Consider the following 12241-nt stretch of genomic DNA (forward strand, 5'->3'; position numbering starts at 1 on the left):
TTCCAGAAAGATTGCCCCAGCATTTTTCTATCTGGTTTTCCAGCACGGCATTCCAGGCTGTCTTGTCAAACAAAGCATCTGTCCAGTTATAATTCAACTCTGCTGGAAAAAAAAGTGCTAAAATGGCAGAGTTTAGAATTGCTCAGACATATTTTGCCACTTAAGTTGAGCTCGTTCACATTTGAAGCTAAAACAATCTAAAACTGCATTTGAGAGTAAAGCATACTATTACTTTTTTGTGCCATATTTAAGTGGTTATGTTGGAGGCAATTTGCACTAATCCTTGGTTTTATATCCTCTTCCCAGCATTTGATTTATTGTGTAAAAAATAAAGGTCAATGGTCCTGAACTTGTCAAGAGAATTACTCTGTGTTCTCAGTCATTGCCGTTTCTCTCTTTCTCTGCGCTGTGTAATGCAGGACTTAGCTGCCAACGTTTTAATTCTTCATGTCTGAGAAGGATGATAATTGCAACTTCTTTTTTTTTCTGCATTTCATTTGAGCGGGTTTGCAAATTCGAGTAAAAAGAGCTAGGATCAGCAAAAGGCCAGTGGGTTATTCTGAGTCGTCGTTCACCGTGTTTAGAAATAGCAAATACATCATCTGGCCTGTTTTACCTATTCTTGTCCCCATTCTCTTTGCTGTTTCAGAATGATTGCTGCTCAGAACAGTAGCCATACCAGGTGAGCAGAAAGGAAGCACGCGGACAAAGGTCCTACCATGCACTGAACAGCACGGCGTCACGCGCTGAGGTCTGGGAAAATGTCTGCTTGCAACACCTTCACTGAGCACGTCTGGAAACCCGGTGAATGTAAGAACTGCTTTAAGCCAAAAAGCTTGCATCAGTTACCCCCAGTGTCTGAAAAAAAAACCCTCTCGCATGACAATCTGAAAACCAATGCAAACCAAAGCAACAGCCAGCGTGGCAGAAACACGGGAAGTTTCCGACCGCCTGTGGCAAAGAAACCCACGATAGCTGTGAAGCCCACCATGATGGTAGCAGACGGGCAGGGGGTGTGTGGCGAAATCGGCACTCCAGATCATTGTGAGAATAAATCGGTGCCCGCGGGTTGGAACCGAAACAAAGCTGTCTTGCACAAAAAACCACTGAACAATAATAACGAAGATGAAATTGAGGGCTACAGCCATGTTCCTAGGCCTTATGGCAACAGTGATGGTGTAGGGAAGATACCAAATAATAATAATAATGGACTGACAGAAGTTTTGAAGGAGATCGCAGGTTTGGATACCGCGCCTCAGCTGACTGGAAGCGAAATGAACTCGAGAGAAACCTTCTTGGGAAGAATAAATAACTGCTATAAAAGGTCGTTGGAAAGAAAGATCCCTCCAAGCTGCATGATGGGTGGAATGAAGGATTCTCACAGTAAGCACGTTATTCTGAGTGGAAGCACTGAGGTCATAAGTAATGAAGGAGGACGTTTCTGTTACCCAGAGTTCTCTAGCGGAGATGAGAGTGAGGATGATGCGTTTTTTGGCAGCATGCAGGAAGAGCACGAGAGCTGGGATGAAAGTGATGAAGAATTGCTAGCAATGGAAATTCGGATGAGGGGCCAACCTCGCTTTGCTAATTTTAGAGCTAACACTCTGTCTCCTGTTCAGTTCTGTGTTGACAAAAAATGGAATACTGTGCCTCTTAGAAACAAGTCTCTGCAGAGGATCTGTGCTGTGGATTATGACGACAGTTACGATGAAATTCTGAATGGTTATGGGGAAGAGACTGTGATTCTGTATGGGCAAGAGAGCATTCAGAGCATGGTATCTTCTGATTCTACGTCTCCCGATTCTTCTTTGACAGAAGAGTCTCGTTCTGGAACAGCCAGCAGCTCTTCACAGAAGCTCTGTAATGGAGGATTATCTCCTAGTACCCCCCAGGACCTCAAATTGATTGAACCAGAATATGAAAGTCTCTGTGATAGTCAACAAGTGAAGGATGTGTCAAAAGCTTCCAGGAATGTTCCAAAGAGTCTAGAAACCCACAAGGCCGTCCTTGCTCTTCGACTGGAAGAGAAGGATGGCAAAATTGCTGTGCAGACTGATAAGCAAGAGAATAAAAGTTCCTCGGATGTCAGCGGTCAAGCAGTAACTATAAATTTGGTGCCTGTGGAAGAGCAAGCTAAACCTTACAGAGTGGTGAATATGGAACAGCCAGTTTGCAAGCCGTATACCGTAGTGGATGTATCAGCAGCCATGACTAATGAATGTAAGGAGAGTCAGACCGACACCTCAGAAGCCAAAAATACATCATCTAACCCAAGTTCTCCAGTAACCCCAGGAACACCTATTAAATCCTCTGCAGCATCACCTGCACGAGTCAACGCCAATCTGAAAAAATCCAGTGCAATTAGATACCAAGAAGTGTGGACTTCTAGTACTAGTCCTAGGCAGAAGATACCAAAGGTGGAGTTAGTTGCTAACAGCTCTGGACCTTCTGTTCCTCCCAGGAAGACAAGCCACAAGTCAGCTCCTACTTCACCTACAGCTACAAACCTTTCTTCTAAAACAATCCCAGTCAAGTCCCCCAATTTATCTGAGATAAAATTCAACAGCTATAATAATGCTGGCATGCCACCTTTTCCCATTATCATCCACGATGAGCCCACTTATGCTAAGAGTTCCAAAAATGCCATTAAAGTTCCGATCGTAATCAATCCAAATGCATATGATAACCTGGCTATCTACAAAAGCTTTCTAGGGACCAGCGGAGAGCTGTCTATCAAAGATAAAACTACCAGTGTAATAAGTCACACGTACGAAGAAATTGAGACAGAAAGCAAAATGACTGAAGGCGGAGGAGCCAAACCCACTGAAGCAAAGGGGGTGACGAGTAGCACTGAATGTAGACTGGGCTCTGTGGCTCAGAAGGTGCAAGAGTTTAACAGCTGTCTCGGTAAAAGTCAGATATCACCACAGAGAAGTCATAGTTCTGACCGCAGCTCCCCACCAAGATTTCAGAAGGCAGCACAAGAGCCTACAGATGTGAGCCCAGAGGCTTCTGCTCCCACTGGAAGCAGCAGTAGAGAGAATGCAAACACGGTGCTTTCACAGATTGTGGCTTCCATCCAGCCTCCGCAATCTCCTCCAGAAACGCCGCAGGCTGGGCCCAAGTCTTGCAGTGCAGAAGAGCTGTATTCCTTACCTCCTGACGCGGATGCTGCTAAAAACACCCTAGTACGACCTAAATCTCTGTTTACATCCCAGTCTGAAGTAGAGTCATCCAAGGCCACGGAAAGCACTGCCATTAAAATGCAGAAGGACACGGCTTCACAGCCAGTTGCCACCAATTCCCCAAAGCCCGTGAGAGGCACCCCCATTGCCACCAGTCCCAAAACAGAACAAGCACCACCATTCCCTCCTCCGCGGTCCACGTCTTCGCCCTACCACGCGAGTAATCTGCTGCAAAGGCATTTCAGCAATTGGGCCAAACCCAACAGTCCCACCAGGTCGACAGAAGCGGAGTCAATCCTGCACTCCGAAGTTCGGCGAGCTGCTGATGCCAAACCCAAACGCTGGATATCGTTTAAGAGCTTCTTCCGCCGCAGAAAAACTGACGATGAGGAAGACAGAGAGAAAGAAAGAGAGAAAGGGAAACTGGTGGGTCTGGATGGGACTGTGATACACATGCTCCCCCCTCCTCCGGTTCAGCGGCATCACTGGTTCAGCGAGGCAAAATCAGACTCCAGTGAGAAGCCATCGATTGTTTTCATGTATAGATGTGAGCCAACACAAACCGAACCGAAGGCTGACCATCAGCACAAGAGTGGAGTGGAGTCTGCTATCGCAGATGTGCTTGCAAAAGACAAAGAGGAAACACAGGAGAAGTCTCCAGAGAGCTCTGAGCAGAAAATAACGAGCCATCCATCACCAACTCAGATCCTGAAGAAAATCCCCAGGTAACCATCCTTTCTTTTTTACTCATTCCTTTGTACACTGCACTGTGTATGCTAGCAAACAGGGAAGAAACGAGGGGTTTGATTACATTGTGTACATTTCTCAAAACGTATTAATTTTAGGTATCTTAAAGCATATTCTGCAAATCTTTGTGTGATATCAGTTATCAGTAAGAAAAAAATGACCAGGGACAGCACCTACTGTTTGGTGTTTGTGCTCGCAGGTCTGTTAATATGGTCTGATTGCCATGTTACTTCAAATCTGATACATCTTCCTGAATTTCCAGTTGAAGAAATAATTCTTGTGTTAGAGAAAAGCTAAAGAATTCCTCTGCAGAAATAGAAGGGCAGCTATTGAAAACTAGAGATAAAAGCTCTGTGAGACATAAAAGGTGGCGTGCTCACTTTATCTCACATAGGTGCGATAACAAGAGATGCTAATTAACTTGATAGGACATTGCAGCATCTCTGCCATGCTCCAGAAATAAGCCGTGTGAAAAGTAATCGTAGAAGGATATTATCTATAAAATAAGCAGTCAGCCTTCTGCGAGGCCTTTAGCAGGTAACACACTTTGCCCCCCAGCTGTGTTGCATTCAGCAGAGCTCACTGCTTCTTTTCTTCTTTTTTGCCCAGTGATTTTGTTCGGTGATCTCTTTTCGCATTTTTCTTAATCATTATTTACTAAAATCATATTTCATTTTGTCTGAGAGTATTTGACCAGGTTGTTTATTTTACTCCTGTAAATTCCTGCTATTTGAATGGCTCAGGTTGTGGTTTATTCCCCTATCAAGGACTCACGTGCTGCTTTGGCCTTGTCAGAACATGTCACAGATCAGAACATTTCCAGATACCCGTTGTTTTCAACACATCATGGAGCTCTTTGCCATGCCATGATGTAGGGCTGGAGATGCTTGTTGCAGTCCGTGGTGTGGGTATAGTTTGCATTTCACTGAGTGCAGAGCACGGCCATGGATGGATTGGCCCAGGTCTTCCAAAGTTAGTGATTTATACAGACCAGTTCCAAAATAACTCCGCGTTTGCATTATTCACTGAAGCAATAATGGTAGGGAATGGATCATTCTGTAAACTTCAAAACTTACACGTGTGAGCCTCACAAAATAACTGCGTAATGGCAGTGCCTTTTTGTGGCTTTTCCTCTTATACTGCCTTATCTGTTAAAGAAAATGACAGTGATTTTAGATTTAAAATGGTTTGTAAATTGACTTAAGCTAACAGAAGTCCCTGTGTGAGCATAGTTTACTCCAGCTTACTGGAAGCTGATCGTTGTTTGCCTTTGAAGTGAAATAAATAAGTCTTAACTGACCAGGAGTGACCATTGCATTGAGCAGAGTTAACTTTTTAGATCTCAATTGGGAAGAGCTGCTTGGTGTTCTCATGGAGGGAGGCCAGCACTGCTTTTCAGATTGCCTGCCTTCTGTCAGACCTGGAAAGCCTTGGGGTTTGTAACGTAAGGTGGTGATGATAAGGTTTAGCATAGTGTGATAGTGGGCTGGATTTGGTAGATTTAAATTCGAAGCAATTCCCCCAGATACAGCGCATGCCGTTGTTTAAGGCTGAAGACAATGGGGAATGTACTCAGGCTGGAATAACTCTTCACAAGAGTCTAATCTACTTTAAATTAAATGGGGAGAAATAAGCAGCTTTGGAGAACCGGTTGCATCGGAGAGGTTTGCGCCCTCAGTGTTCCCTTTAGAGGACCCCATATTTTCCATTATCTTCTGGAGGAAGTGGCTTTGTGTCAGTATCAGCAGTGTTACCAGATGCATTGCCATCAGGAGGTTCACTCCCTTCCATGTGCCACCAAAATAGTTTGTGTGGTCGCCTCTGGTGAACAGGGAGATGATCCAAGGAGAAGAGCTGCTTACAGGGGTAACCTGCAGTAAAAGACCAAAGGCTGCACGCACTGCTGGCACTTGTTCTTAAACCACCCTAGAGATGGTGCTGTTCTCCTGTTCTGTGCTTTTGCACTTGCTGGAGTCCCTTGGACCCATATTATTGAAGGCAGGTGGTCATTCCATCCTATCTCATTCCAGAAGTATTACTGCTGTTCATTTTTCTGTAAGCCACAGTGACAGAGGCAAAAAGCAGTTTTCCAAACATTAGAATTGAAATTTCTTCTTTCCAATGATGCTGTTCTGTGGTTTCAAAAAGGAAACACGCTGGAACACTGCAGCGGTTAGAAGAACACTGGGCAGTGGGTGTCTTTATTTTCACTTATTGTTTTGTTAGCGTGATGAAGTTTTAATACTTACAGACAGAGAAACCTAATGCTGCCAAAAAATAAGGAATGCCGTTTAAGAGTTTTGTCTTTTCTTTTTAATATTCCAGTAGGTGAGGATCAGGGTTGTCAACTTCCCTTTTCACACAAACAGGAGTCTTTACAGATGATGCTGAACTTGTTTTCATCAGGTATTTATGAAAGGTTAGTGCTAATTCAGGCCAAGAAATGCTTGGAAAGGCTATTTAAGATTTTTGGTTAAGCTTGCAGAGGCTTAGAGGGAAATGGAAGATAGGAAGATAGCAGTCGACAAACATGACATGTTTCTGTGAGTGCCAACAACAGTGAAGGCACTGAAAAAAACAAACCAATGACCTGGAAAATAAGATAAGCTTTTAAAATGTCAAATTACTGGGGGGTCTTGAAAGCAAATCAAATAAATGCCCAATATTTCCTTACTTTTCAATGGATTACAACACTGGTAGAGACTGATAAGATAACCACAAAGCAGGGCTGTCTGGAGGTATTTAAAGTTATCACCAAGAAAAGGCGTTTTATCCTTCAAACAGCACTGGCAAAATACACGGTTGTTTGGGAAAACCATATGAAAGAGCTTGGTATGATTTTATCCTTGTGGTGGTTCAAGCTTGGCTGCATATGAGTTCATTCCAAAGGACAAGCCAGGCTTGTGTGTAGGGTGGTCCCAAAGGTGAAGGCAAATGCTGACGTGATACCTATGCCAAAAAAACTATAGATGGATTAGATGTTGCTGAAAATCAGCAGTCACATCAGCCACACTGTAATGGAATGGAAACCGGGTGTTCTCAGACCTCTTGTGGGGCTTTTGTGTATGTGTGCAGCAGGCATTCTCAGGCAAAAGCTAACACTGACCTCGGAAAGGATAACAGGACAACATCTGTGGCCTAAGCCATTGTAAGCGATGGTGGTGGAACCCACACAGAAGTTTAAAAGACAAAACAAAGCCATCTTTCTGCTTCTTCAAAGGCTTGGGTATCTAATGGATCAGAACCTTGCTGTGGGAGTTTCCCAAGATAAAGTCTCTCCTCTCATTGAGAGATCATTGCTTACACCCAGTAGCAGCTTTTTTGATTGAGCCATTTCCTGAAAGAAAACTGCAGCTCTGCCTTCTGATTCTTCCTTTCCCATCTTCATAAACAACATCAGAACTGAACTAAAATCGTTCAGCCCTGTTTGTAGATTGCAGCATCTTGTAAATCGAGGTGTGGGTGAATTGTGTGCAGCCATTTCCATTCCAGCTCTGTATTAAGCTGAGTAGTTTCCTTTCACAGCCACAAGTCACTCCTGACTTTCCTTTGTAGTCTCTATGAGCCAGACTTGGATAAACTACAGATAAAAACAGTATTTTTACTGAAATATTTCAGGTAGTGAGGTCTGTGTATTCCTTCCATTCTGGTTTAGATAAGAAAGCATTTCTTCATAGCTGAAGCTGGAATTACTAACTTCACTCCTAAGACGGTGGTCAAAAGGGTTTGGAACAGGGTTAACGATCAACAGACATGAGTTTTCTTGGCCCATAGCTACAAGAGGCCTTTATCGTTGTTATATCTGGGGTGAAATGCTTATTATATCCATGGTTGTGTGTGTTTTGAATGTAAATGGAAAGGCTGAAAAAGGTAAAAATGACCAAAGAAAAGTGATTTTGGAAGTGCAAGGTTAATATGTAGAACTCGTTGCCATTGAGTTTCACTGACACTGAAGAGCTTAGCAGGACGTCTCTGCTGGATTAGGAAATGCACTCCCATTATCCATGCAAACACTGCATTGCAAAGTAATAATAAATGGGTACCAATTCTCATGCCTCAGGAATAAATTAACTCCTAAATAATAAGAACTGGGAATAAACTATATGGCTTAGCTATCAGTGATTGCCAGTTGTAAAGCCTTCCTCTGAAGCAACTGTGGCTGCCACATGGCAGTGTTGAAAACTGCAGGGCAGGAGGCACTGGCAGGGATTTTCTGTACCCACCAAGCACTGTTTGCAGAGATGAAGCAGTTTGTGCTTGGAATGGAGGTTTAAGTGTAAGTTGGCCTTTGACCACTCCCAAACCTTTAACCTCTCTGCATTTTTTCCTAAATCAGTAAGTTTAGGATTTGGTTTAGCTTTGTTAGCTTAAAACTGCTAAGTTCTCTGGGGGGGTCTCCAAAGGATCACCTTGGAATTAAACGTATCTTCAAGTTCCTGGGGCTGTTTGTGTAAAACTAAGTCATCTTTCTTGTCAGGCCCCCTCATCTCAAACTGTGTGAGTACAATGGATTACTGCTTTGCTGATGTCCACTGGGGAGGAGTGGACATCAAAGTAATTGGAGTCTCAGCTGAGTGTAGGGCCACATCAACTCTTTGCTGTGCTTCTGTCACTCATTTCTGCTGCTTGGACACAAGGGCTGCCTTATGCAGGGCTGCTGTCCCTCAGCTTGACCTCCAGATCTGACCCAGGCCCATGAGTGCTCTCCCAGAATCACTCACTCCTCTATCTGCCTCGTATTCATTGCCGTTTATTAATCGCTGTTGGAGAAGCACTGAGCAGAGCAAGGTGTGGGTCGCACAATAGCTGCGGTGCCACCGTCCTTATGAAAAATGACACATTTCCTGTTCCCAGGAGACTGAGGCAGGTCAGACCACATCATCATGCAGACACTGTAGAGCAGGATAGGCTGAGGGAAGAAGCGGAGGCGTTTGACCCTGCAGGAAGCTGCTTTGAAAACAGTTTTGAGCTTGTCCACATGCAAATCTCAGGTATATGATTTCAGTAATGCGTTATCTGAAGGACGGTCATTGCTACGTCATGCTTCTTTGCCAGGCATAATTTCAGCTTGTTGGAAAAGACGTGCTGGCTGTGTGTATGGAGGGCTCCTCCCTCCGCCAGCAGAGTCTGTGTGGTTTCTGCCCTGAGTGTCTGAGGAGCAGAGCACTCTAAGGGAAGTAATTCATTTCCTCTGAAGTTTGTTTCTGAAGTAAAGCAGGGAACAGCAAAAGGCTTGGACAGAGGAGGCTGCACCCTCTATGGCAGAAGCTAAATACATGCTCTTACGCAAGGCATCAAAGAATCCACCCTGGCAAAATATCTATAAATATCCCAAATAAGGGGATAGCTTTCAGTATCGCTTGCAGTCAACAAGAATATGTGAATTTATAAACGATTAGGTTCTGATCTCAAAGAGCACTTTGTTTATCAGACACTCTGCTCTACTTTTCTTGGACACTGATATATTTTTAACCGTTTAGACAACTGCACAAAGAAAAGCAATCGTGCCTTTGGTTCTTGTGGCTTAAGGAGCGAGGAGGTTTTCCCCTTTTGTTCCCCCTGTGTGATGGCAGGGTTGATTACAGGCTGGCTTTTTGCTCACTGAGTCAGTCTATGTATGCTTCATCTCTCAGGATCTCTCATCACTGTTAAGTTAAAGGGAAACTTTTCCCACAGACTTCGTGGCTTGATGACATCTCCTTGCTGCAGTTTAGTACGTATCTGGTTCGGACACTAAAATGGGTTGGAATACCAGCCCAAGATGTTTGCTTACTTTTAACAGTGGGCTGGCCTAAGTTCTTCAAACTCCAGCTGAAATCTGAACCTGCTTTTCCTTAGCTAATTAACATGACTAAGACCATAGCTGTCATACCAAAACCCTGATGCAGTGGCTTGTGACCTGCTTTCCATGCACGGAAGCAGCGGAAGAGTTAAGAAGGCAGGGCTGTAACTCAGTGCTCTCCTGGGGCGCTCTGGCAAGTCCCTGGGCCAACCCCCGAAGGTAAACATGAAGGTGCAGTAGGTGTATCACTCTGTGCAGAGTTCAGCCTGTTGCTCACAGCTTGCACAACTTGTAGCGCATCAGAACACTGTGGAATCAATGGCTCGCCAGAGTTTCAAGACATGATTAAAAGACTCAAGAAGGCCCTGAAAGAATTTCCTTTAATGGGGAATTGTGTGAGTGAGTACAGTGGGTGAGTTGTGTTTTTTTTTTCCTTTCTTCCTTGGTGCTGTTGGTTTACGTTGTTTGGCAGAATGCTTTTGAGCTTAGGTTTAGCGTATGTGCTTGCATGCATCTGGTATGGAGAATGAGTCTGCTCTGTACCGCACCAGCCCATCCTAAGCAATGACTTGAAGCCACGGTAGCCCTGCTGGGCAGCCATGGCAGAGCTGTTAGAAACTCTTCCTTCTGAAAGAAAACTTCCTTGCTGAGGAGCGCCGGTATGTCTGCAACTCACTGCAACTACCTGAGTAGGTCTTCAGTTTAATTCTCGGTTTCTTAAGAGCCTTTTCACCACTTTAATTTCATGCGCGCTCTGCTCTGAATTACCACAGGTTAACTCTTTCATGTGGGTCTGTTCAGGGCACGTGGAATGTTCTTCACACCATTGCTATGCACGGCACTAAAAATGAACAAAACTCTTCATGCTGATTAAAGGCTCCAGCTATTTGAAGTGGTGCCATTTCCTTCTCCTTTACTAACAAGTTCTAATGAGTTTTGTTTGCAACCGCCTGCAGTTACAGTTCGTGGGTCTGAGGGCAGAACAGCATGTGCGTGCTGCGCCATATGTGGGGCCTTGCAAACTGTTGGCATGTTTTAATCTTTGAAGTCGGGTTGGGATTGCTGGAAGATCCGTGTATCATGATTTTCAGTACTGGGGCTTGGGATTCGAACGCGAAGACCTGTGCTTATCACCTCTGTTAACTCTCTGAGGGTACAGACTGCCTTCCCACTGCGAGGATTCCTACCATGGAAACGCAGCTGCTCTGCCTGTTTCAAAAAGCAGATTTTTGTTGTTGCTGCTCACCAGAAGTCATGTTGTTTTAAGCCTTGGGCATAAAAATGAAGCACCTTTTTACATGATGAGGTGATCATCTTTTGAAGGAGATGCTCGCCTTTGTGGAAGGCACAAGTATCTAAAATCCCTCCTGTTCGATTTCATGGGGCTGAAATCACAGGAACTGGTGGGTAGGACAGACGCTCTGAAGGTTTATTGTCAGTATTTGTTTCTGTGAGTGAGAGAGCATAAAAGTACAGAGAGATTTTGGTCCATCTCTGACGTGTTTTATCTGGCACGTTACTGATACCTGCTGCTACATTTTCAACTGCACTGTTTGGTTTTATAATGAACCTGAATACGGTGCTTTACTGATATATTATGTGTAATTTTACAATGAGGAAGCTGATTGAACTCATCACATTTGTAGTTCTGTGCTATAAGTAATGACGGTTCGATTAGAGGTTCATAGCTAAGAGCAGGCACAGCATGTTTCCCTGGCCTTTGTGACTGACCTAATACATGAGAAGATGGATGTTAAACCTGGAGAATGTTAGATGGGAAATGGACAGCTAGGTTTCCCAACGTGTCTGTTCCCAAAATCCTATCAGTATGGAATCCATGGAAATGCATGATTAAAGCTGCATGCGTTTATTAAGACTTACAGTCTCCTCACTCTACCCTGCTATCTTTGATGTAGGCAAAATTATTCTAATTGGTAAAAGGCACCTTGACCTCAGCTCATCTTGTATGAGCCCCACACCTTTTATGCAGAGTCATTCCTGCATACACGTGCTGATTGTAGTCAGCTGTAAAACACTTCACTATCGCTCTTGTAGGAAAGGTCGGATCTATTTTTACTATTTGAATCAAAAGTTGGCTCCCCTTACTAAGAACAAAAGAAGTGTTTCAGAAAGATATTCTTAAAAGAAGAGATGGGCAAAAGGAGCTTATTTTTTAATTTCCTTCCCTTTATATGTAATGCACGTTCTGGTGTTCTGCCATCAGGGACCAGCCCTGGTCTCCAAATGATTTTGTTCTGTTTCTTTCAGTCAAGTGCCCGATGATACCACGTTGGAGGACTTGTCTCCCCGTGTCCCAAGAGCCGTGTTTGTGAAGCAGGACAATGGTGGCAGTGCCTCGGTCATACCAGTGTCAGCTGTCCGTACCCCACAGGGGGAGGAAGACAAGGAAGAAGCTCCACATCCTTCTGACTTCAATCCTTGCAGTGCTACATACAGCAATTTAGGTAAATGTGCACCTATGGAGGAAAATACGAGTTAGATCTGAGTGTGTGTGTGTGTGAAGCTA

The 12241-nt window shown here is 44.1% G+C and overlaps 1 protein-coding gene across 11 annotated transcripts in view; it reads left to right on the forward strand.

Moving 5' to 3' along the window:
- Window positions 1-12241, forward strand: part of PEAK1 (pseudopodium enriched atypical kinase 1) — an 81591-nt gene that overhangs the window by 50039 nt on the left and 19311 nt on the right. For 10 of the 11 annotated variants that reach the window (XM_015872439.1, XM_015872445.1, XM_015872446.2 and 7 more), the window contains 3 exons: window positions 650-3910; window positions 10010-10126; window positions 11983-12179. In XM_015872439.1, coding sequence (XP_015727925.1) covers window positions 762-3910; window positions 10010-10126; window positions 11983-12179 — 3463 coding nt within the window. In that variant the 5' untranslated portion in view covers window positions 650-761. The remainder of the gene's footprint in view (window positions 1-649; window positions 3911-10009; window positions 10127-11982; window positions 12180-12241) is intronic. The other variant, XM_015872450.1, reaches the window with a different exon arrangement.

This window comes from Coturnix japonica, chromosome 10, assembly GCF_001577835.2.
Source record: "Coturnix japonica isolate 7356 chromosome 10, Coturnix japonica 2.1, whole genome shotgun sequence".
NCBI classification, from domain to species: domain Eukaryota; kingdom Metazoa; phylum Chordata; class Aves; order Galliformes; family Phasianidae; genus Coturnix; species Coturnix japonica.